Source organism: Botryllus schlosseri, chromosome 7 (genome assembly GCF_051294905.1).
Source record: "Botryllus schlosseri isolate E-star chromosome 7, Bs_hap1, whole genome shotgun sequence".
Classification (NCBI taxonomy): Eukaryota; Metazoa; Chordata; class Ascidiacea; order Stolidobranchia; family Styelidae; genus Botryllus; species Botryllus schlosseri.
In genome coordinates, this window is record NC_137242.1 from 29,713,251 (window position 1) to 29,735,858 (window position 22,608).

The window sequence follows — 22,608 nt, forward strand, 5'->3', positions numbered from 1 at the left end:
ATAGGTTTTCACTACGTGTACTGCATAGTTAGGGATTATGACCTGTGCCTTATTTAACAATTTTGACAAAACTACTTAGTGCTCACAATTTAGATTCTGAAAAGCTTCTTCACCTATATGAGCGAAATTGTCATAGGAACACTATGAAATATCCGCTGTGTGAAGGTAACTGCATATATTTTCAAATATTGTACGTATTTGCAGCGTCATGAGTTATCGTGCATGAGTCACGAAGATACATCACGAAATTTTAAAAGTAGCTAAAACCAATCTTTCACAAACTACTTACTCGAGCACTTTTCAAATCTTCATTTCGACATTCACTTGAAATAGTTTTGTCATGTCTTTTAGATTGTCAGTCTACTTCTAATTGTAATCGAGTAGGAATTGGTCACATTGCTTCCACTTTTACTAGAGTAGCAACGCTGACTATTGCGACCCCCACTGGTTGTCAGTAGTAGAGCATAATAACGGGGTACATTCACATAGAGTAGCTGTGATCTCTCGACCGTGACGGTAATCAGTTCCACTGAACTTGTCATCTCTACCGCCATCGCTAGTGTGTCTTTCGAGTCGTCACTCCCATATTCTTTCCATTCCAACTCATCCGGGCGATAGTGCGATCACTGGGGCATAAGGCATAGTGCTCTCATGGACATGAAAATGAATAGGCTACACTTCGCATACTCACTACGCTACGCATCAAAAGCAATATAGACATTTAGAGTAAAAGTCCTGAAGCAACTAAATCCAATGAGTCTGATACGATCTCTAAATCCAAAGCGGTAAGGTTATTCTGAACGTCACATCTTGATGAGACAGCAATCACCTGTATACCCAACTCACAGAGGCTACTATACGTCTGTGATAACTGAAGCGGTGGTACTGTCACTAGCAACGGATCCGTTGTAACATGATGCCTGAAGCTTTGTTCCAGAGTCCCTTGCCAATGATGACAAGAATACCGAGGGCTGTTGTTGTCACTACCGGTTGAAATGTTTATAAGAGGGATAAATCAACAAAGTTCTCTCGATTCTTCAAAACAATTACTCTCCATTACGACGTTTCGCGATATATACAAGTTAGACATTGGGTTCGCAATCCCCTCAAGGTCATTTTATAAACCAATAGTATGTCTTCCTAGTGTAATCTACTTAGGCTAAATCAGCCCAGAGAATCTGGAGCGCAGATTTGGTAAACCAGATCATTCTAGTTGTCTAATGAGACTCATTAGAGCGAAATGCCTGTAATCGAACTGATTTGCGAAATATTTCTGTACTCTCATTTTCATTGCAATCTAATTTCAGTTGTTCATGAAAATGTCACTGAAGAACTGCTGTTTGGTGCGATACCAGCCAAGCTTGCTGTGTAGATATTTGCCGCTGTCGTGTTTATGAGAACGAATCAAATTTTATATAAATCGAACTTGATTTTATTGTATTTCTTTCTAATTCAGTCATTCTTATTCTAATCGAATTAACAAAATGTGTTGTTATCATTCCAATTCTAATCTAATACGGAAAAGATTACAATTTTCTAGTTATAGCTGATAGTGTTTTTGAGTTGAGTTAGTCTTAGCGATCAGATCAAACCTTTGTTTCAATTGTTTCGGCCCGCTTCCATTGTTAATTGAACAGGTATCCACTATCCAGCGACGCTAGTGGCGACTGATGGCGATGTGTCTGTGAATTGAATATTTCCGCGCAGATTTCCAAAAAATATTGTATCAAATGAAAGAGATCACGGCATGGAAGACGACATGCACATTGCACATACTTCAAAATATTTCATAAATTGAAATTAACTCGATGCAAAAATTGCAGTGCCTCGACAGGAATGGTGACTTAAAGTTGACCGAAGGTACGTCACCACTAGATACCAACCCAGCCTCTGGTCGCGAGAAATCCACAAAGACGGGTTCTACACCAACGTACACATATATAAATTGCTGCCTATGAACTCAATTCTAATCGACTATCCATATATCGGTAAATATGCTCCGTGACTGTGGTGTCAAAACATTTTGCGATTTCCTTGTTCTTTACTAGGGCTGGGCAAAATCGAGTACTTGAGTGATTCGATTCTAAATCACGTAATATGCTTCGAGTCGAATCGAGTAATCGAGTATTAGTCATTATGACGTCATAACAGAATGTAATATGTCAAAGTTCAAACATGTACCTTTTATGCTACCACAAAGAATATAATGCCTGTTATCCATCACATTAAACATAGTTTGGTATTTTTTCGACCATACCGATTTCATAGGACTTCGTGACAATGCTGTGAGATGATCATGACTACGGAAATGTGCTATTTACAGTAATGTTCCTAGCTTTGTGCTATATATTTCGTATGCTACAATATGAAAAATCATGTTTCAAGGCTTCAGCAGTGAAAATCAGTATCGAAACTATAATTCTCGTTGATAAATTAACTTTAAGTGGCGAGGAGTGTATAATTTCAATACTCGAAAAATTCGTCTTTTACTACTCGACTCGAATCATTAAAAATAATACTCGATTCAGATTCGAGTACTCGAATCATTGTGCCCAGCCCTATTCTTTACCATGCCCATAGTGATAAAATGTTCACGGTATGTTATGGTGTGCGCGAAAGTCAATAAACAACATATTTTTGCGATCCAGAAAAAATAACTTCAAGGATATATGATAGTTCATAAAATGAAATGGTCCATCTATTGTACTTGCATTTCAGCCTATGGGACTCCGCGAAACGTTGACAAAGGAAATACACATTCCTGTTATCCAACGAGCACAGATTACGTAATCAGTGCTCAGCGTTGCTACTCAAGCCGAGCAGAAGGAGTGATTTTGTTATGTTCGTGCATTTTACGTTGGTATCGTTTGTTTCTTATTTATCTAGGATTAGTAATTACCGCCAATCATTATTTCCTCGTGTGTCGTGCTTGGTATTTATACCCATGTGTTCTGTTGTCTACTGGTCTTTCGTTTAACTGCACTCTGGATCGTGTCGCCTGTCTTAAGTTATTCTGTAGCATAATATACTGATTTCATATTGCAACCTCGTGTATGAGTTATTGTTCAAACAAGATCAAGAACATAACAATTGGTGTCAGAAGTGGGATTCGAACCCACGCCTCCATGCGCGTGTGTAACTCATCAAGTGCAAGTATAAAATATAAGATTTGAAGACTAGAAAATGCAGTCTCAAAATGTTGATTGGGTTGAGCTAGCATGCTTTTAGCTTTTAACCGGAGGTGGCTACTGGCTATACTTTTAAAAAATGCAAGATGTGTCCTCTCGACTGACGCACGATGACGAATTGCGCTACAAATGCATGCGATGTTTGAATTGATATCAGCGGCTCTCACGACAGTGTATGTAGATGTATTTTGTAGTTTTGTCTTTGTCTTGCTGAAGTAGAAGTGGAAGCAGTCTAAAATCCAACCAATTGAGGAACTAGTGCAAGGATAGGTAAAAGCTTCCTACGCAATACTTCATTAACAACCGAGGTCAGTAACGAAGTACTTCTACTTTTACTTCAAGGAGATCCCGCTTTCACTACCTCCTCGGGGGGTTATGGTTTAGAGTACTTTTACTTCATCATAGGTTTCAGTTTTCTAGGCGAAACTAGGCCTAGAATACCTACTTTTACTTATTTGTATATCACTACTACTTCTACCTGTACGCGAGTCAAAATATACGACGATGGCTCATTTGACCGCCTCTGATTGTGGAAAAAGGGAATTTTAGAATGTTAACCAACTAAATTGCTAAATCGTTGAAATCATCGATCAAAATCAAAGGCTATTACGTTCGTCACCGGGTGACAATCAAACACGAATATCTCGGATTGTTGATCCCTCTCTTATAAAATAATCCTATGCCTCGCTCTGTTATGTTTTGCCTCGTGGGCACGAATGAAATGTGACTGGTAAAATGTAAATCACGCAAAGCACAAACTTAACATGACGGCAATATTTTTGTATTTTATCGTTGAGACGGAAAACGAATGTGGGTATCATTTCAGCAGAATTATGTAAGAAGGTATCACCACCCGAGGGGGAATTGAAAATAGATAGTAATTGCGTTGGTATAGTGGATATATATATATATAGGCATATAAGGTTGCTGTGCCTATCACGATTCGACGATTTTGATAACCGCACGCAACGCAATGGTAGTTTTCGGAGTCGGTAGTATTGTATTGCTGATGTTAAACTGTCTGTTGATTTACTTTGCAGTCAACCAGAGGAAGAGGTAAGAGGTTATCGCAGAATAACTCACATGTATAGCTTCACAGAGAACTGATAATGACAACGATATTCATGTTGTCATCAGGAGACCGGGCGAGCCCCCGCTAATTCGTCACCCACTGCCGTTCATTGGGTGCGCTTTGGAGTTTGGGAGAGATCCGTTGGGATTCTTGATGAAGCTTAGAAAAAAACATGGCGACATGTTCACAGTGAACATGAGTGGATGGTAAGTAACGGCTTCGAATTGACATTACCGAGAACACAGACGTGCTGCTGTTTCCTACACGGTGTGCACCAGGGGGTTTCCAACCCTTTTACGATTGCGATACCAAATTTCGATTTGAAAATGTTTCGCCACCCACCTCTCAATTTGGTGCACTGATTTCTACAATAATGGTAACCATTACTGATGGCTTATGTGAATCTGGCGACTGTGCGCAGTAATATCAATTATACAATTTCGAGCTCGTCAACCTCCATCTATCAAGTCTATAGCAACGTGTATAGGTCTTTTGGACCGATTTCATTCATTCATTCATTTACCTTGTCGAAGCAGTAAAGTTCTGCTACAAGAAATCCTGCGTAACGTGACATACAGATAACGATGAAGTTATCAAGCTGCGCCGAGCGTGTGTGTAACTGTGTATATATACTGTTAACACATAGCACTACCGGCTCACTCTTCATAATTTTCCTGGAAGGGAAATTGCTGCCCTATTGATTTCAATGTATTTCTACTGTCAGATACTATACTTAATACGAGGTGCGGCGCTTTAAAATGATGCTTCGACCTATCTGATAACTTGTTTGCTAGGTTCGCATTCCTCGAAGGTCGTCTTGTCATCTATTTTGAAATGAGCAGCAAATATAGCATATGGTTAATTTGCATTCTCGTAATAGTGATTGTCATTTCACTTCCGTCTCCGCAACCCCAGAGAATAGATAAACGACCCCATGAGTGCCGCGACCCTCAGGTTGGGAACCTCATGGTGTAGTTATACAACCAAGTGTATTTATATGAGAATCTGACATGAAAACATCTTACTGTGGTAATACCGTGTCAGTGAAGCCAATTCCAAACAATTTTTAGCGTAATGTAGCTGCACTCAAAATGGAAGGGTGTGTCCCAGACACGATTCTCCTGCACGATGTCTACTTAATTCGATTGACAGGAGGGTATTGGGCAATATATGCCCTGTGTCATATCCGTGGCAACGCAACGATTCTCAATCATTGGTTTATTAGCAATTTTGATCAGTTCAATACACCGCATCAAAACCTAAAAAATTTGGCGAAGGATTTGGTTATCGGTGTCGATTGTCTACTAACGAGTTTGATAAAACCCTTCGTTGAGTACGGGGTACGCGGAAATGTCAGCCTGTAGCCCGAAACGTGAAAGCAATTTAACAATATTTCGAGGCAGCTTCATTATGCAATGAGCTCGATTTAGTCTCAAACAGTGTAGTGCAGGGTCCCGATATGCGAAAGTGGAACAAAGTGACAAAACGGTTGTTTTATTTGCATATTTTAAATTTCAGAATAATGCTAGGTTTTGCCGTTTCACGCGTGGATTCGAAATCCTTGATCCTGTGACATGATCGATTGCTGTGACTCCTATCTTTAGTGCTCACGTTGCGTCGTGATCATAACACCGAAACTCCTCCGATGACTTTCTCTCATACTTGAGTCCTGGCCCTCAGAAATCCATTTTTCTTGAGCCGACAAGTGAAGGAGAAGTTGCCATCATACTATCTGAAATGAAAAGTAGCAAAGCAGTAGGACCCGATCTCATCCCAACGCACTTTCTGAAGCTAGTCTTTAATATTATTGGTGATGTTATATGCATTTTCTTTAATGAGTCGATACGTCTGGGCATTTTCCCAGATGCACTGAAAACTGCCAGAGTAATGCCAGTGTTTAAGAAAGGCTGTAAAAAGCTAATTTCTAACTACCGACCAATATCTGTTCTGCCAAATCTTGCCACGGTTTTTGAAAAACTGATTGACTGCCGACTCAAAAAATTTTTTGAATTGAATGCAGTACTGTCTCCGACCCAGCATGGATTCAGATCAAACCACATTACCAACCATGCAATACTATCAATTGTAACGGACTATTACAAAACCATCAAGCAAAAAAAAAGTGGCTGCAGCATTTTTATCGACCTCCGCAAAGCTTTCGACACAGTTAACCACAGAATCTTAAGATACAAGCTAAAACACTATGGAATCAGGGGTATTGCAGCAACTCTACTTGAAAGCTACCTGACAAATCGCAAACAATTTGTTAAACTGGGGACATTAAGATCGACTACCAGAGATATAACTTGTGGAGTCCCACAAGGCTCAGTCCTTGGACCGACCTTTTTCCTCATTTATATTAACGACATTGTTAATGCATCTTTATTCCGCACAACCCTATTTGCTGATGATACTCACCTCTTCATAACCTCCAACACTGGCAATGATTTGCATACATCCGTGAATACGGAACTCCCAAAAGTGTCGAGATGGCTCCGAGCAAACAAACTAAGCTTGAATGCAGATAAGACCGAGATGCTCCTTTTAAATAATGCCAATCATAGTTTCACTGTGAACATCAATCATTATCAAATCTCCATATGTGACTCAGCAAAATATCTCGGTGTCACTATTGATGCTAAAATGTCTTGGAAGCAGCATATTGAATGCACAATATCAAAACTAGCTCGGTGTGTGGGAATAATGACCCGTCTGCAATCTTTGGTTTCCAGATCAATACTACGAACCATATATTTTTCTCTTTTCCACTCTCACCTGCAATATGGAATCGTAGTATGGGGAAGTGCATGCAAAACATTTCTGTGCAGAATTCGAACCCTGCAAAACCGTGCGATACGGCTGATCTCATCTGTACCTTTACGTACCAATTTATCGCCTTACTACCGTAAGCATCGAATTTTGCGAGTTGATGAGCTGTATCGCTTCGAAGTATCAAAAGTTGTTCACAAATATTTTTCCAATAGTCTGCCTCCTGTGTTTGATGACTTTTTCATACCTGCTAAAATGTCCATTCCCATTACACGAGATCCTCGTCAAAGGGGAATATCTACTTACCCCCACCCAATAGCAACCTAACTAAGAGATCTATCGACTACTCGGGACCTATCATTTGGAATGCATTACCGCCACATATCCGTGAATTGCCTTATGATAGATTCAAAAAAGCCCTACTTGATCACCTCTTATCGTTACACTAACACTGTCGCCTTACCTCGCCCAGACATTGCTTCATTGATCATTTGCTACCATCGTTTAATTTTTCTTCTATTTTATTTTTTTTAACTACTGTAACTTTTTTTACAGCCAGACTGTTTAGAGTCAAGTGTACCTGTTTGATGCTGGTGTGATCAGACTAGATGACCCTCACGGTCTTATCGATCATTCCTATCTAATACCGAATACTGTGCATGCATATTTTCTGTACCACCACCACTGCCGTGTGTTATGTATTTTGGTTTGATGAAAAATAAAGACTCTCTCTCTCTCTCTCACCGGCACCAGTTAATACCGAACTACCATCGCCGGTTTTTGATTTCGAGACCGTATATTTTTAGGCTGACTTACTTCGTGACAGTAAAAATGTAGTATTGGTCACACGAACGTTGTCGGTGCATTCATTTTTAAACCATCAAAGACTCAAGGCTTCCGCGGGTCAAATATACGTAAAACCCGAGCGGTTGGCGAGTTGGACACCTCTATGAACGTGTAGTTTTCCTAGTCAAGTACTAGAAATAAACCCTGTTACAAGTAGGCAGATACGGAATATAACGAAGGATGATGAATGACCAATGAAATCGAAAAAAAAAACATAAACACCATAGAAAACTTATAGCCAAGGGCCTAGGGTGAAAGTTGGTGAAATACATTTGTTGAAGTGTAGCCTACAGTACACTTGAAATATCGCATTGGCTGTGTCGGATTTTATTGGCTCATACTCGCTGTTGCATTCATATTACGACATTACAGGACCGTGCACTTTTTTACGAATCCTACTGACATTAAAATCTTCGAAAAGAGCGCCATACTCGAACACGGAACCGTGGTGACCGACTTCGCCAACCGGGTTGTGGGACAGCCACACGCGTTCGACGAGAGCGGTTTGCTAAACGCCAGAGGTCCTGCCCTACTGAGCGCGATTGCGCAAGGGTTGACGGAGCCTTTGAATTTGCAAGATTTAACGGAGGCATGTGCAACCATTTCGTCAAAGTCAATCGATGTAAATCTCCGTCAGGATTCAAACTTTCAAGCTACGTGTCCGGTGAGACTTTATCGCATATTCGTTTAGTACAGGGTTGCTCAACTACACTCTAAGTTTTGAAGTGTTGCTCAACACGGAAAATTGAACACGAAACGTGATCCAAAAATTGAACGCCTAGAAGTGTTGCGAAGTGTTTAAATTAAAAGTGTTTACCTAAAAAGTGTTCAGTCTCAAAGTGGCTGGTTGACTAGTCACCAGAACGCAGGGCTAAAAATAAAATCAGATTTTATCGATTCATAAATAAATGACGCTAATAATACCCAACCTGGGTGATTAAATACGTGCAAACATTGAAATTTCCAATAGCTGCTGTGACAGGGTTTCATAAATTCAGATCAGCAGTTGAAACCGTTTCCGGAATAGTCCATGAAATCACGAAAATCACAAATGATTAAGAGCAAACTCACTACAAAAATCATGCAACTCGCTCAATCATGAAAATGAATGCATAGGGACAGTGATAACAAAATATCATTTAGTATCTTAAACTTTCGTGACAGGGGCATGGAATCAAATTCATTGGTTACGTCCATTAGCGGAAAACATGATCAACACAATTCATTACAACTTATTTAAAACTGATCAAATTATGGCTTGTAAATTTCTAATTTTATTATAAACAAACAAACAATGTATGTATCAGTATCACTACAACTACCACGATAAACAACCATAAGTATTTTTTTACTCCTAATAAAATTGGGCCTGCTAACCAGGTATCAAAAATATTCTAGGGCTTGCATTACAAGTATTTATATCAGGTTAATGCCAATCACTTTTGTTGAAATAACAAAGAAATCGTTTCTTTCAGTCCATACAAATTTTGCAGATTTACAGAAAAGATTTTGTTGTTATTTACCGGTCTGATGCAAAATATGAAATCTGGAAGTCATTAGGGCAGTGGTTCTTAAACATTTTTGGACACGCCCCCTTATGATAGCAAAAAATTTCACACACTCATCGTGGTATCATAAAATTGAAAAAAGCAACCAGAACGCTAGAAATCCCAACGGATAGTTGGATGGCAGTGATGGTAATGGTTGTTGATGAGAGAATCTTCAAATATTAAATTCTGACCATACACAGAGAAATAACTACAAGCTGCCATGTGCGAAAAAGAGATTAGTTGACAGCGGCTTCACACCCATTCAAATGCTTTCTCCTGTTTGAGAACCACTCCTTTAGGGTATGACAATCCAATGCATAGCAGCTCAAAACGACAACAATGTTTCTGAATACTCCATTTTCACTGAACCAATTTTATATTCTTGCCATCAGCTGCAATCCAGGCTCGGTCAATCTCTGATTCGTGGCGTGCCATGGTGTTTGCTTCTTTTCTACTGGTCGACTCCAAGTTGCGCTCCTTGAAAATGTGATTAAATTCCAAAGTTTTGAATATGTCAATGAAAATTCAAAATTTTATGCAGAAATAAATATAAATATTTCACACATGCAGGTTACACAAGCGCAGGAAAGGCGCTCGGATACATGTGAAATCCTATCACTGAGAAGGACTAAAATTAGCATAATGACTAATAAAAATATCTTGAATCAGGTCTGCGTTTTTTTCAATTCGGCCATTTTGACATTTACGTTGACATTCAGACGCACAGGCAACAGTGAGAATGCCGGACTGTAACTCAAAATGAAATTTATAGCAGAACGTCGCAGGTCTATGTAAATTTGTATGATCCACAAAACAGAAAGATTACGGTACCTGTTTCAATAAGACATGCGCTTGGGTCTTGGATTATATTCGTTTGTCTCTCAATTTGGCTTGGAGATGAAGACAGTTGACTTCATCAACCTCGTTTTGCTGAAAATGTAATTGATTGCAAACAAGATCCGACAATAAATATAGTAGAATCGTTATTCCTATGGGTTCGGATTTCCATTATAATAATTGACATACGGTAGGCTTTACATATAACTTTGATTCCAAGATTTTATAGCTGCTTTGAATTGAGACGAGAAAATATATCAGACAAAGGACACATTGATTGTCTTTAGTACAAAAACTTTGTGACATCTTATCGAAGATGTTGAATACTTTTCCTTCATTGCAGTAATTGTAACTGTTCTCAATCTTTCAAAATCCTTCCTTCCTGATCAAATTTAATTAACGAAATTAATTGGAATTAGCACAACATGGGAAATGATCTCAATTTGATGTTCACCTAGTCCAAATATAGTTCAGTAAGCAATAGTTTAAATACAAGTCACACCAGCTCTTTACATTCCACAACACCTCTGTTCAATGTACACAGATCACGCCTTTCTTCAGCTCATATCACATATATAGATAGTTTTTGAGAAAATTAGGACTGCAAAAACCAGCACATTACATAATCAATGGTGATATATGGACTGAATAAATAGACTACATAATCACATCTTTCCATGGGTTCTTGAGGGAAAAGTATGTATCGTAAAAGATGACTACACCAGCACAAAATCCGTTCAGATGACTCCTCACGTCACTATTAACATTGTCTGTTAGCACAGGCACGGTAGAACCAGGGGGTCTTTTCGAAGAGTCGACATCAGTTGGATGACTTTGAGGATCAATCCAAGACTGTTGAAAAGAAAATACTTGTTTTAAAAATTTGCAATACAAGGGAACTATTCAATATTCGAACAGCTTCTTTGAGGTACGAAACTTCAATATAAAAGTGAATAGTATATGCATATTGAAATGAGCCCGAATATTTTCGGCTGAGACTCTTCAGGGGTAATCGTCATTCGTCAGAAACTAGTAGAGAACTCAGAAGAACGTTGTACATCAACAATCGTATCACAAAATATGACGTCACCAGCATTCAGTATTCACGCAGATATCAGACTGGATACAATTGTATGTGACAAAAAAACGTCTTTCATAGAACAATTAATTATTGTAATGGAAAGTTGCATGTAACCTTACCACCAATTTTACTCCAGCACGAGTAGCATACTTTCCTGGTTTGGTAATCATTTTAGTGAAATTTTACCAGCAAACATTCACAAAAACAACCGAATGCAGCAGAATCGAATTCATTATCTAAGGATATACCAGTTTACTTACGAAACACTGCGATGCTTACCAGTATTTTAAACAACAAATGCATTTCAAAAAGGTGCCAATCGCAGTACATACTACCTGCACATTAGGGCATTTTTCATATTCATTCCATCAGCCGCGACCCAGGCTTGATGAGTCCCTGATTCGTGGCGTGCCATGGCGGCTCTTTTTTTTTAAAGGTCAAATCCAAATGCTGCTCCTAAAAAATTCAATGAATACCAAAGGAAAATTGTAAATTTTATGCAGAAATAAATATAAATATTTCACACAGGTAGGTTACAGAAACGCAGGAGAGGTGCTCAGCCCCCCAGGTTGAGAACCACTGACCTAGCCCATTACAGTTCAGTAAGCAATAGTTAAAGTACAAGTTACACGAGCTCATTACGTTCAACTACATCTCTGTTCAGTGTTCAGTGTACGCAGTTGAGTGTACACTGTATAGTGTACACAGATGAAGCCTTTTTCAGCTCATATCGAATAGTCCGTAAGCTACTCTGCGAGATAGTTCGTGACAAAAGTAGGACTGCAAAAACCAGCAAATTACATAATAAATGGTGATATATAAAATGAATAAATATGCTTACATATTCACATGTATCCATGGGTTCTTGAGACAAAGGTATGTATCGCATAAGATGACTGTGCCGGCACAAAACCCGTTACGAACGACTCTTCACGTCACTGTCAACATTGTCTATTAGCGCAGGCACGATAGACCCAGGGGGATCTTTTCAAATAGTCGACATCAGTTGGATGAATTTGAGGATCAATCCAAGACTATTGAAAAGAAAATATCTGTTGCAAAAATTTGCAAAACAAATGAACTACTCAATCATCACGCAGATATCATACTGGACACAGTTGTTGTTTTCTGCAATAAGTTGTGCATGACAGAAGGGTGTCTTTCATAGAATACTTAGGTAATGGAATGGAAAGTTGCACATGACGTTAACACCAATTTTACTCTGGCACAGGTAGTATACTTCCTGGATTGTTTACAATTTTAGTGAAATTTTATCAGCAAACATTCATAAAAATCTTTATCACAAAGATAACCGAATGCAACAGAATCAAATTCATTCTCTAAGGATATACCAGTTCACTTACAAAACACGGTGATGCTTACCAGTATTCCATACAGCAAATGCATTTCAAAAAGGTGCCAATTTCAATACATACTACCTGCAAAATAGAGTTTAGTTCAGTTACCATATCATAATAAACTCAGAAAAGTCAAATTTGGGGATTGGGCAAAACAAATACTACCCCTTGTAATCGATGGTTTGTTGAAAAGATTGTTTGTTTGGCTGTGCTATTATTAGGGCGATTTTATGGACCTAAAAAGGGAAGATTTTGACTAAAAAATCCAAATTCACACATATTTTGACGATGAAAAACTTAATTTTGACCCCGTGTACTTAAATTAGGTGTTTCTCACATAATGTTAGAATTGTACTACCGGTACTTATCTTTATTTCTGGCTGGATCTGTCTGTACTTCGGAAGTAGTTTGACCTGAAAAAATCTTTAAGCATGAAAACTGACATATTTTTACATGAAAAAACGTTATTTTATCGGAATCTGGACCCGTGAAGAATTTCAGTATTTGTTACATCTCGTATTATGGTAGAAATAATTAAAACGTTGTTGTAGTACAACCAAAGATACTTTCCTACATTTTCGGGTAGAAAGTGTCTGTCCTAACTAAGTAGCTTGGCAAGAATGAAGAAAGAACGTTAACCAGCGGCAGTTGTTGGCCGGCAACACTGAAGTTGTGCGTACACTGCACTCTCTCTCTCTCTCTCATCATGACAAAGTTGTCTACATCGCAATCATACATCATCGTACATCATACAGTTTCTAATAGAAGAACCAATGCCCACGCAATCTTGCTTCAGTCAGGCTAGTGCAGTAGGCTACGTTGAGCATTTGTTTCATTTGACAGTTTATGATTCACAATGAGCAGACGATGGTCCGTCTACAACGGTAGGACTATAAAGTAGGCTACAAGTTGTAAATTGTAAAATGATAAGTTCACCGACAGTGCAATCATCTATGATACAAACGAAATGCAGGTTGCCAAAAATTTTTTAATTTTGTAAACAATTTTGGCAATTTTTGACCTAACGGTACAATTTTGACAAAATTTTGACCTATTTTGACATGTCAAAAAATCGCTTTAGTTAACACCTTACCCTTGGAATAAACAGTACAGTGTAAAATGTGTTGCAGTTGAAAAACAATCAAAACCGTTGCATGACTGTCATACCGGCATTCAATTACTGACATTGCAGTACTTGTCCACAATGGACCCCAATATCGCCTACATAGGGATATTTCAGTATGGATAGAGAGAACATCCCTTTATCTATATACGTCAAAAAAGTTAGTTCGATAACAGCTTCCCATCAGTACCGTAGTACTGGACCTGGTATATTATCAGAATCGAAGCTCGATCATCCAGCAATAAGATCAGACGAATCATATACTACAAAACATCTAGAGAACATTCATATGAATAAGGGACATCAGTAGCCTACTAAAACATCTAAAGCAACCGACCTAACTGCAATGTCAAAACGAGCTCATTTTATGACTATTCTCACATTACATATATTCAATAACATTTACCGCATTTCCATACCTTACAGTACATGGATGTTATGATCCTTTACGCCATCAGGTAGCAGAAACTGCTTCAATATATCCATTCCGCCAAGTCTTTTCGTGTACCCTACTCTCTGCCTGAAGCCTGACGAACCACCTATTCAAATTCCAAACTTAAATCGAGCGCGCTCTACCGTAACGAAGGTGGTGACCCCTCTGCGTTACAGGGAAATATATATATTTTATTGAAATATTACCCTTAAACTTAGTGTCGGGTCAGTTGAGTAATATTATTTTACATATACCAAGATTTATGTGATCTCCAAACGCACCGATAGTTTATGAATGCGAAATTGATGATAAATTACGAAGTACAAATTTTCTTGAAAATAAGCCGCAGTGCCGAAGTGTTACATGTAAACGGAGAAATACGCAGAAGCGTTGCGACGATAATGGCCCAATGCGTTTATATGCCCAAAAAGTGTGTCTGTACGCAGAAAAAAGTGTTATGAAGTGTTCAATACGACCTTGCGGATTTAGAGTGTATTTTAATAGAGGTCGTCTAGTTACAAAAGTATTAAACAAATTTTGGTCCAGTAAGTCTCATGAAATAATTTACACTCTTACAAGTAGGCTATTATACGGTATTATGGCTATATACAAATCCGGAAAATCGGTATTAGAAATAGCTATAAAGGAAATGTATTTATCGTTATGTTAGTCATTAGTAGGGTTTGTGTTTCAAGACATTTGATTTAGCAAAATGTTTTTAAAAAAATTGTTTTTCTTTTCAAACGTTGTATAAAAATGCCTTAATTGTGTAAACTTTTGAAAAAACATGTAGTAGGGGCCTATTGCGGACAACTTGCACTCGATATCGTCGATGTATACAATGTTGAGTGGTTGGGACCCTCGAAATTGTCGGTTCAACAGTTATAGCAGGTACATAGATATCATTGGCACGGAATTTTCTTATGATGACGACGCCGACCGCAAAAATGCTGCATAGCGATGCATTCCTGGTTAAAGATGTTTCTAGATCTGCGTATGGCAGTGGTCGGGAGCCTTTTTCGTCGAAGGAGCCCTATTTACCCTATACTTACATTGTAGTCTGATAGTCAGATTTGACATTTTTTCTTTCTTTCTAGTTATTTAAATCTTAATTCCAAGGTAGTGAGAGCGAGTCGAAGGCAGTGATGACCGTTTACACTGGTCAGACGTGAGCGAAATCTAATCTTTATAACTTTAGTATTCGAAAACGCTGACTTGTAGATGCTAGTAGATCCAAACATTTTATTTTTGCAAATCAACGACATTGGATTTGGATTGCTGGTTGGTTTTTGTCCGTCCAAACAGAGACAGATAAGGTCCGGATTCAACACTGAAAAGGTTCTCCAGTTGAGTAGCTCCGGTATAGTAGCTCACGAAAATGTATTGCCGATCATCTTGTTGATAATCGCCAGAAGAAGCATGCAACATCACGCACGGTGCTTATTCCCGTTCCTGATCACGCCAGAAAAGCTCCGATTTGTCACATCACAACAAGAATAGAAAAATACAAACAGAATATGACAAGGCAAATACCAGCTGCACAGGAAAGGGATTTATCGCTCTATTTCGCTTATCCGTCACAATCTATAAGTCGCAAAGGTCAATCCAAGTGTACTGTGTACAGTGTACGTACATGAATCAGGTTCAAAGGTCCAGAGACCTTTTTGCATGAATAGGAAAGTACAAAGGAAATATGCAACGATGTTTACTGACATTACACCGGTATGAGCAACATACCAACAATTCATTCTTACTATACTATCTAGCTCCAATGAAGTGTGTAATAACATCACGATACCATTGAAAAGTTTAAAATCACAATTCCGTCGGCATAGTAGCATAATAAATCTGCATTCTGAATCTATTTTTTGGCGATTACGAACAAAAATGTGTCTGATCCATTTGGAGATTAGATATCGCCGCAGATATCTAGTGGTATGTCATCATCATCATTGACATAGCAATGTCTTTTCGATTTCAATTTCAACACCACAACAACTATATTTGGACAATGAACAAATGTAAGGAGCCGAAACGAGTTTGCAAAGTCCATAAAGCCTTTTAACCTTAGTCTACAAAAGTAGTTTGAAATGGAGGATCATATTAATTAGAGGCACAATGCACACTCCGGCAGATGGCACTTCATTACGTCGCTTGTTCTTTTTATGCTATCTTCTGCTACTATACAATGCATGCCTCTTATTTACATGTTCTAGGCTAAGGTGGGTGTTTCATTGAAAGACTACTAATCGTTTCGCCACCTTCTTATCTTTTCGTTTTATCGGAATCTTGTGGTCTGAAATTATTAATAAAGTGATACCAGCTGAACTGAGTATCAACAAACATTTGCAAGCGATGAAGAGGCAGTGTCATTTTCCCGCAGCAATGTGTCAAAAGTTGATCAGACCCAACATGCGGCACACCAGTATTTATCCGGTAGTAACTGTGCGCGATGTAAACAGTGGCGCACAAGATCTGAACCGGTCATAAATGCCACTCCACACTATTAATAATAAAAATAATTTATCCAGTACAAAGTGCTTGAATTTCGACCCGAAGATCGCGACTCTCTGCAATTCTGTAGAATACAGTTGTCCTAATGTCCACTGGAAGCTTCGTACTGTAAGTTTGGCGGCAATTCGACAATGAAGACGCCGGCGTATAAGTCTGCACAGCCTAGTGTCAAATTCAGCAAGGCAGAGACCGCAATGACATTGATACATGAGTTTTAAAATTTCTAGTTTTCACATGCCTTACTTTCACATGCCTTACTAAGTCAAGATATACCCAATCATCCCGGCCCTTTTTAAGAGGACCAAAGGTGGTTCACGCCGTGTCAAAGTCATCGAAACTGTGGTACCTATCCCGAAATGTAGGCCTAAGCAGATCGGCTCAACAATACTAAAATTGAGCGGATTACAAACCCTTTCGAATCGAATGATGTAAGACGTGAAGAAATGAACTCGGAGGGAATAATTCGTGCGATTATAGATATATCCGTCGATGCGGGTCTGATACGGACGTGCGTTTACGAGCGATCGTATTTCACTTTCAAAATATCTAAATTGGTTTTTCGCGAATTCTTAGCACGCGAAAAGTGTGTTGACCAATTTTGCCGCTAATCTGAGCAGTTCTCTGTTATAATAAAACTTGTTATATAGACAACCAAAATTGTTTTAAACTCACTCCCGGTTTTTTGTGGCTTTCAGTTTTGATTTTTGATATAAAAATAATTCCACACAGCGCAGAATTCGTTATTATCGGTGACAAATTCCTTGCGAAGTTTGGCGTATGAAGCAGTGCTTCTCAAACTGTGACGCGTCCTGCTATAGTGGTCCGCGAGACCATTTCGGTTGGTACGCGAGCAGATCGGTGAATTTTTTTGTTGTATTCACTCCACAATTTGCTGTCCTTTGCAGTAAACCACTGTAAATACACACGGTGCACAATTACAGGTATGTAGCAATTTCACGATGGAATCATTTAGCAACATCAGATTCACATTAAATAGAACCAAGCAGTAGTAGACTTAGCTGGCTTTATGCCCCGCCAATCCCAGAAGGCCACGTCGCCTTAATTGCCACGCCTACATTGCCACATCATCCACCCATTGCCGCACCTATAGCACACCTATTGCCACATCATCCATCCATTGCTATATCATCGCTGCATTGATTGCCGCATCTTGATACTTTTCTCAGATATTGTATTATGTGTATTTAGGACTAATATCATCCGTCCATATTTTTTAAACTTGATTTTATGTGTACAAGTTACGGTTTCTGCAGTTTCCACATTTTACGACTTATGATTGCTGCGTCAAAACTTACCTTGGCTAGAATCGACAGATTTTCTATTATGTGTATTTAGGACTATGTATTTAAATTCCTATTCAGATTATACATAAATGCGAAAACTATGATGTCTATGTAAGGTTATATTCTCCGGATAATATTATTAATATCAAAATTCTACACATCATCACTAATTACTTAATATAAAATGCGACTTTGAGCGCTGTGACTTGATAATATGAACCCCTACGCTTCTGATGCATGATTTTTTGTGATAAGGACCTAGTTAACATTCAGAGTCTGCAACGATTGTTTGGATATACATTATAGCAATACCCCACTAAACTATAGGCGGTTATATTACTCTATTGGTCAGAGATAACTCATCCGTCCATATTTTTAAACTTGATTTTATGTATACAAGTTACTGGCTCTGCAGCCTCCACATTTTACGACTTATTTTCATTAGACGCAGGCAAGCGATTCTCAAGTTCGGAGCTACGGAAACAAATCACTCGCATGTGCGCGTTCCGAATAGTCTTGTAGAATTTTCTAAAGTCGTAACAGCTTAGTAGCATATACGCGAATACCAAGGTGAAAATAATCGAACGAACTATAGCCGTAGGCGTGCGATTCGCAGGGCTTTATTTATACAAACTCTATCGATGCCTGTACGCGAACCCCAGCGTTAAAACGATTAGGTCTAATTAACACGTTCTGAAGCCGAAAATTTAGTCAACATCATTGAGATAGCCATGATTTGAAGATGGTGATCGAGTGTGACAATAGCACTCGCCAAGGTTAGACAAACATAACCTTAAACATACTCTCTACTTCACAAAATATAAAGTTATAAAAGTAAGCAGATTTCTATGAAAACCCGTGAAATAGAAGTAAAAGTAGCCTATAAACATAACTACTTAATGAAAAATCGTGATTCTTGAAGTGACCACATTTCATACGATTCAGTCCTTTTCATGTCACTAGAATAAGGTGATTAAACTGACAGTGAAACGGCGCCGGCGTCTTATAACGTAATAATGTAAGCTGCGTCGGGTGCTGCTATAATGTTAGGAGCGAATATAGTAGAAAGTTCACGTCTGGACGTCTGTAAGCAGGTGCGCATACTACCGTAGTAAAACGCATAACAGAATTCACGCAAAAGTCGATATTGCTTTGTGATGCTTTTGATGTTGTTCCATACCGATTGGGAAGATAGGACTCCTAATTTCCTAACTAACTACATAATCCCTAGTAACGTAGTCAGACGCATAACGGAATTTACGCAAAATCGGTGTTGCTCTGCGATAATTTTGACCACTATGTTTTGATAATAACTTGCTTCCGAGAAATAAATAACATTCATTATACGTTAGATGATACTTTTCTTTGATATTCTATTATGTGTATTTAGGGCTAATGCGACATCACTATATTGGCGACAGGCCTGATTTGAACACACTAATTTTGCGAATTAAACTTATCGCCCAACACGGACACTCAATGAAGAGCACCCCGGAGACCCGCATAAATGCTCCACAATTCTCGACATATAATATACTGAGCATATAATAAGCTAACAAAACCTATACTATTCAGAGTTGATATCCGGATCCGGTTATTTGTAAAGTGGATAGAAAACTACACTATTCCGATGCAGTAAAGACTCTTACACTCTGGATTTTGTGCAGTATATACTAATTTTACATTGCGGAGTATTCCATAAACGTTAATCCAGTGATCCTCCTTCTATTTTCAATCACGATCCGCTTATTATTCTAGGCTTCGAACCCCACACCCAGTACGTTTTATGGGGATTAATATTTTTAGATTAAATATAGCGTATCGAGACTTCGTGAAACTTACTTGGAAATAGTTATTTCTACCCTAATTTAATAGATTTCTCAGATATCGTAGCAACGGAACTGGCTTGAGCGAGCGGTTAAGGCGTTGGATTTAAGTTTCAATGAACAAGTGTTCTAAGTTACTCATGTTTTCAACACAACCTAAACGCAAAGTGCACTAATTTCCATATTGATCAAATACCACAAATTTTGCTGGCTTTCAGAGTTAGTAACTAAGCTCGTAACAGAATTTACCTAAAAAAGTCAGTACTCCAAAAATTTTGTAAAGTATAGCTTTTTGGCGTTGGACTTAAGTTCCAATGAACAAGTGTTCACATAGGTTCGAATCCCACACCCACTACGTTTTACGAGAATTAATATTTTTAGATTCAAATTTAGCGTATTGAGTACTTTTTCTGCCTTTTTCAGCGCATTAGAGACGTTTACACTATGGATTTCGTGAGCTTTACTTGAGTTTTATAAATTAACGTAAAAGTAGTCATTTCCGAGTAAGTAAAACGTTCGTATTGTAGGTTCATTTCTGCCTAATACTATAATTATCATGGAGTTGGAGCAGTCCAATATCAAAAACACCCGAAAGTATTTGTTGCATATAGCTAAAAACCTAATTGAGTACCCTGAAGAAGTGCAAGTAGCACAGTTTGTGGTATTTCTATGACATCGAAATTTAGCTAACCAGAACTTATACTTGAGTACTCCGAAATGTACAAGTACTTTACCTTTACACGACGTTTCTGTAAAATGAATACTGATTTTATTAAAAAATAAAAAAGCACGAAAAATTACATTTTATTCCAAACCATCAGAATACTAAAGTAGCTTATTGCGTATATGAACCTAATACTAAAGTGTTTATGATTTCAGTTCGCTTCAACTTCATGACATTTTCAGTATTAAACAGAAGTATAGGCCTAGAATGCTAACTTTCTTCGTAAATTGCTACTTCTGCCTTAATTTAACGGATTTATCCGATATCATTGCTTTACTTAATCTCTCCGAAATGTGCATTATACTAGTATGTCACCATTGATACGCAGATGTAGGGCATTATGGCAATGCACCATGCTAAATTTCATCACACATCTAATGATGGAACACCTTTAAAACTAACGCAGTCGAATACCGACTTTTACGCATATCTGTTTTGCGTGAACATAGCATATACCTATACATAGTCAATTTTAATAGCAGAATTACCGTGTTAAACATTGAATTCCCACCTTGAAAGTTGGTACGCGGTTATAGGACATTACAAAAATGCACGATACCAAATCCCATCACACATTTCATGATGAAACAACTTTAAAACTAACGCGGCTCTACATCGACTTTTTGCGTACATCTGTTTTGCAGGAGCGTATAGCACGTACCCATACATCAGAGGTCTCAAACTCAAATGTGCTCGCGGGCCAATTTCCCAGTTTTGATGACGCCGCGGGCCGCAGCATCAATGATAGGGATATTTATTGGCCTTATTTGACGGGATCTTGCAGACAGGCATTCCACAAACATCGTCGAAATGTAATTTACTATTGTGCTATTACCGATTGACACATTTTCAAATATTTGAATAAAATTGTTTTTGTGCCGGGCAGACTTTTTTTTAATTACCGAGGTATAGACATCATGTGAGAGGATGCATTATGACATCGTAAAACTGTCGGGTTATGATATTGCAACTAGTGGACCTATGGTGAGCAACAACTTTAGGTATACTATTTTAAAATCTACTGATGATTGACCTGATATCAGAGCATGTGAGCGGTGTAGCCTAATCCTATGGTATTGATATCGTCGTGGTAAGTATAGGCTATTGTTACTGTCATTGGCAAACACAAATTAAATAAGCGTAAGATTTTTTTTTGCCTTCGATATATCAACAACTTAAATACTACACTCATTATTGAGCCATAGTAATAGCAATGCTTCATAAACTTTTTAGTGATCGTACCCCTTGTGCTTCCAATAAGATTTCTCGTAGCCCTTGACAATTTTCAACACAATTTCTGATGGTACCTATCTAAATCAGAAATCCCACACAAAATCGCGCGCAGCGCGAAGACTATTTTTCATTTGAATAAATTGGTCAAGAAAATATTCCACAGCATATCGGCCTACAAATTCTACAAAGCATCACTTACTCCCTGATGTGGTGCTTCGTACCCCGATGGGGTCTACGGACCCTGGTTAAGAACCCCTCGAATGGAAATGTCCAATCGACGAAGAATTCGTTGGTGTTACCGGAACGTTACATCAACGCGTGTTAACTACTTGTATTATGTAGCCTGTAATTCATGCAAGTAAGTCGGACAAATTCGTCGCATGAACACGACTCTAATGGACATAAAGAAAGGAAAATTTTGTAAAGTAGATATTTTTCGGTATGCTAAAATCGGCTACGCGGTGCTAGTCTTTTTGGCCGCATGAAATAGGATGTTTTAGCTTCAACCTCAACGCATTACCACACCGAATTTAAATATAGGCGATAAATAATATACAGTATAGCTCCAATTTTAATGAAAAAATAAAAATAAAAAAGCGCGAAAAATTGCATTTATCCTGGAACGCACCAAGAAAAACCGTAAGAATTTGTAAAGTAGTTAGAAAACTACACTATTCCGCTACACTAAAGACTTTGACAATCCGGATTTTGTATGGTGTATACTAATTTTACATCGCGGAGTATTCATTA

At 38.3% G+C, this 22,608-nt stretch overlaps 1 protein-coding gene and 2 long non-coding RNA genes across 4 annotated transcripts in view; 1 reads left to right on the forward strand and 2 right to left on the reverse strand.

The window, feature by feature from the left end:
- Positions 1-14,759, reverse strand: part of LOC145443454 (uncharacterized) — a 111,303-nt gene extending 96,544 nt beyond the window's left edge. The window contains exon 1 of the long non-coding RNA XR_013916432.1: positions 14,244-14,759. This is a non-coding gene — a long non-coding RNA (uncharacterized LOC145443454). The remainder of the gene's footprint in view (positions 1-14,243) is intronic.
- LOC145443442 (cholesterol 7-alpha-monooxygenase-like) overlaps positions 2,595-22,608 on the forward strand; it is a 44,352-nt gene continuing 24,338 nt past the window's right edge. The window contains exons 1-3 of one of the 2 annotated variants that reach the window (XM_080321410.1): positions 2,595-4,244; positions 4,326-4,466; positions 8,248-8,539. In XM_080321410.1, the coding sequence (XP_080177536.1) occupies positions 4,162-4,244; positions 4,326-4,466; positions 8,248-8,539 (516 nt within the window). In that variant the 5' untranslated portion in view covers positions 2,595-4,161. The remainder of the gene's footprint in view (positions 4,245-4,325; positions 4,467-8,247; positions 8,540-22,608) is intronic. The other variant, XM_080321409.1, reaches the window with a different exon arrangement.
- On the reverse strand, positions 8,748-13,423 carry LOC145443455 (uncharacterized). Its single transcript, XR_013916433.1, has 6 exons — positions 12,727-13,423; positions 12,185-12,377; positions 11,679-11,799; positions 10,924-11,114; positions 10,257-10,355; positions 8,748-9,902 (listed from the first exon to the last, which is right to left on the reverse strand). It is a non-coding gene; the product is annotated as an uncharacterized LOC145443455 (long non-coding RNA).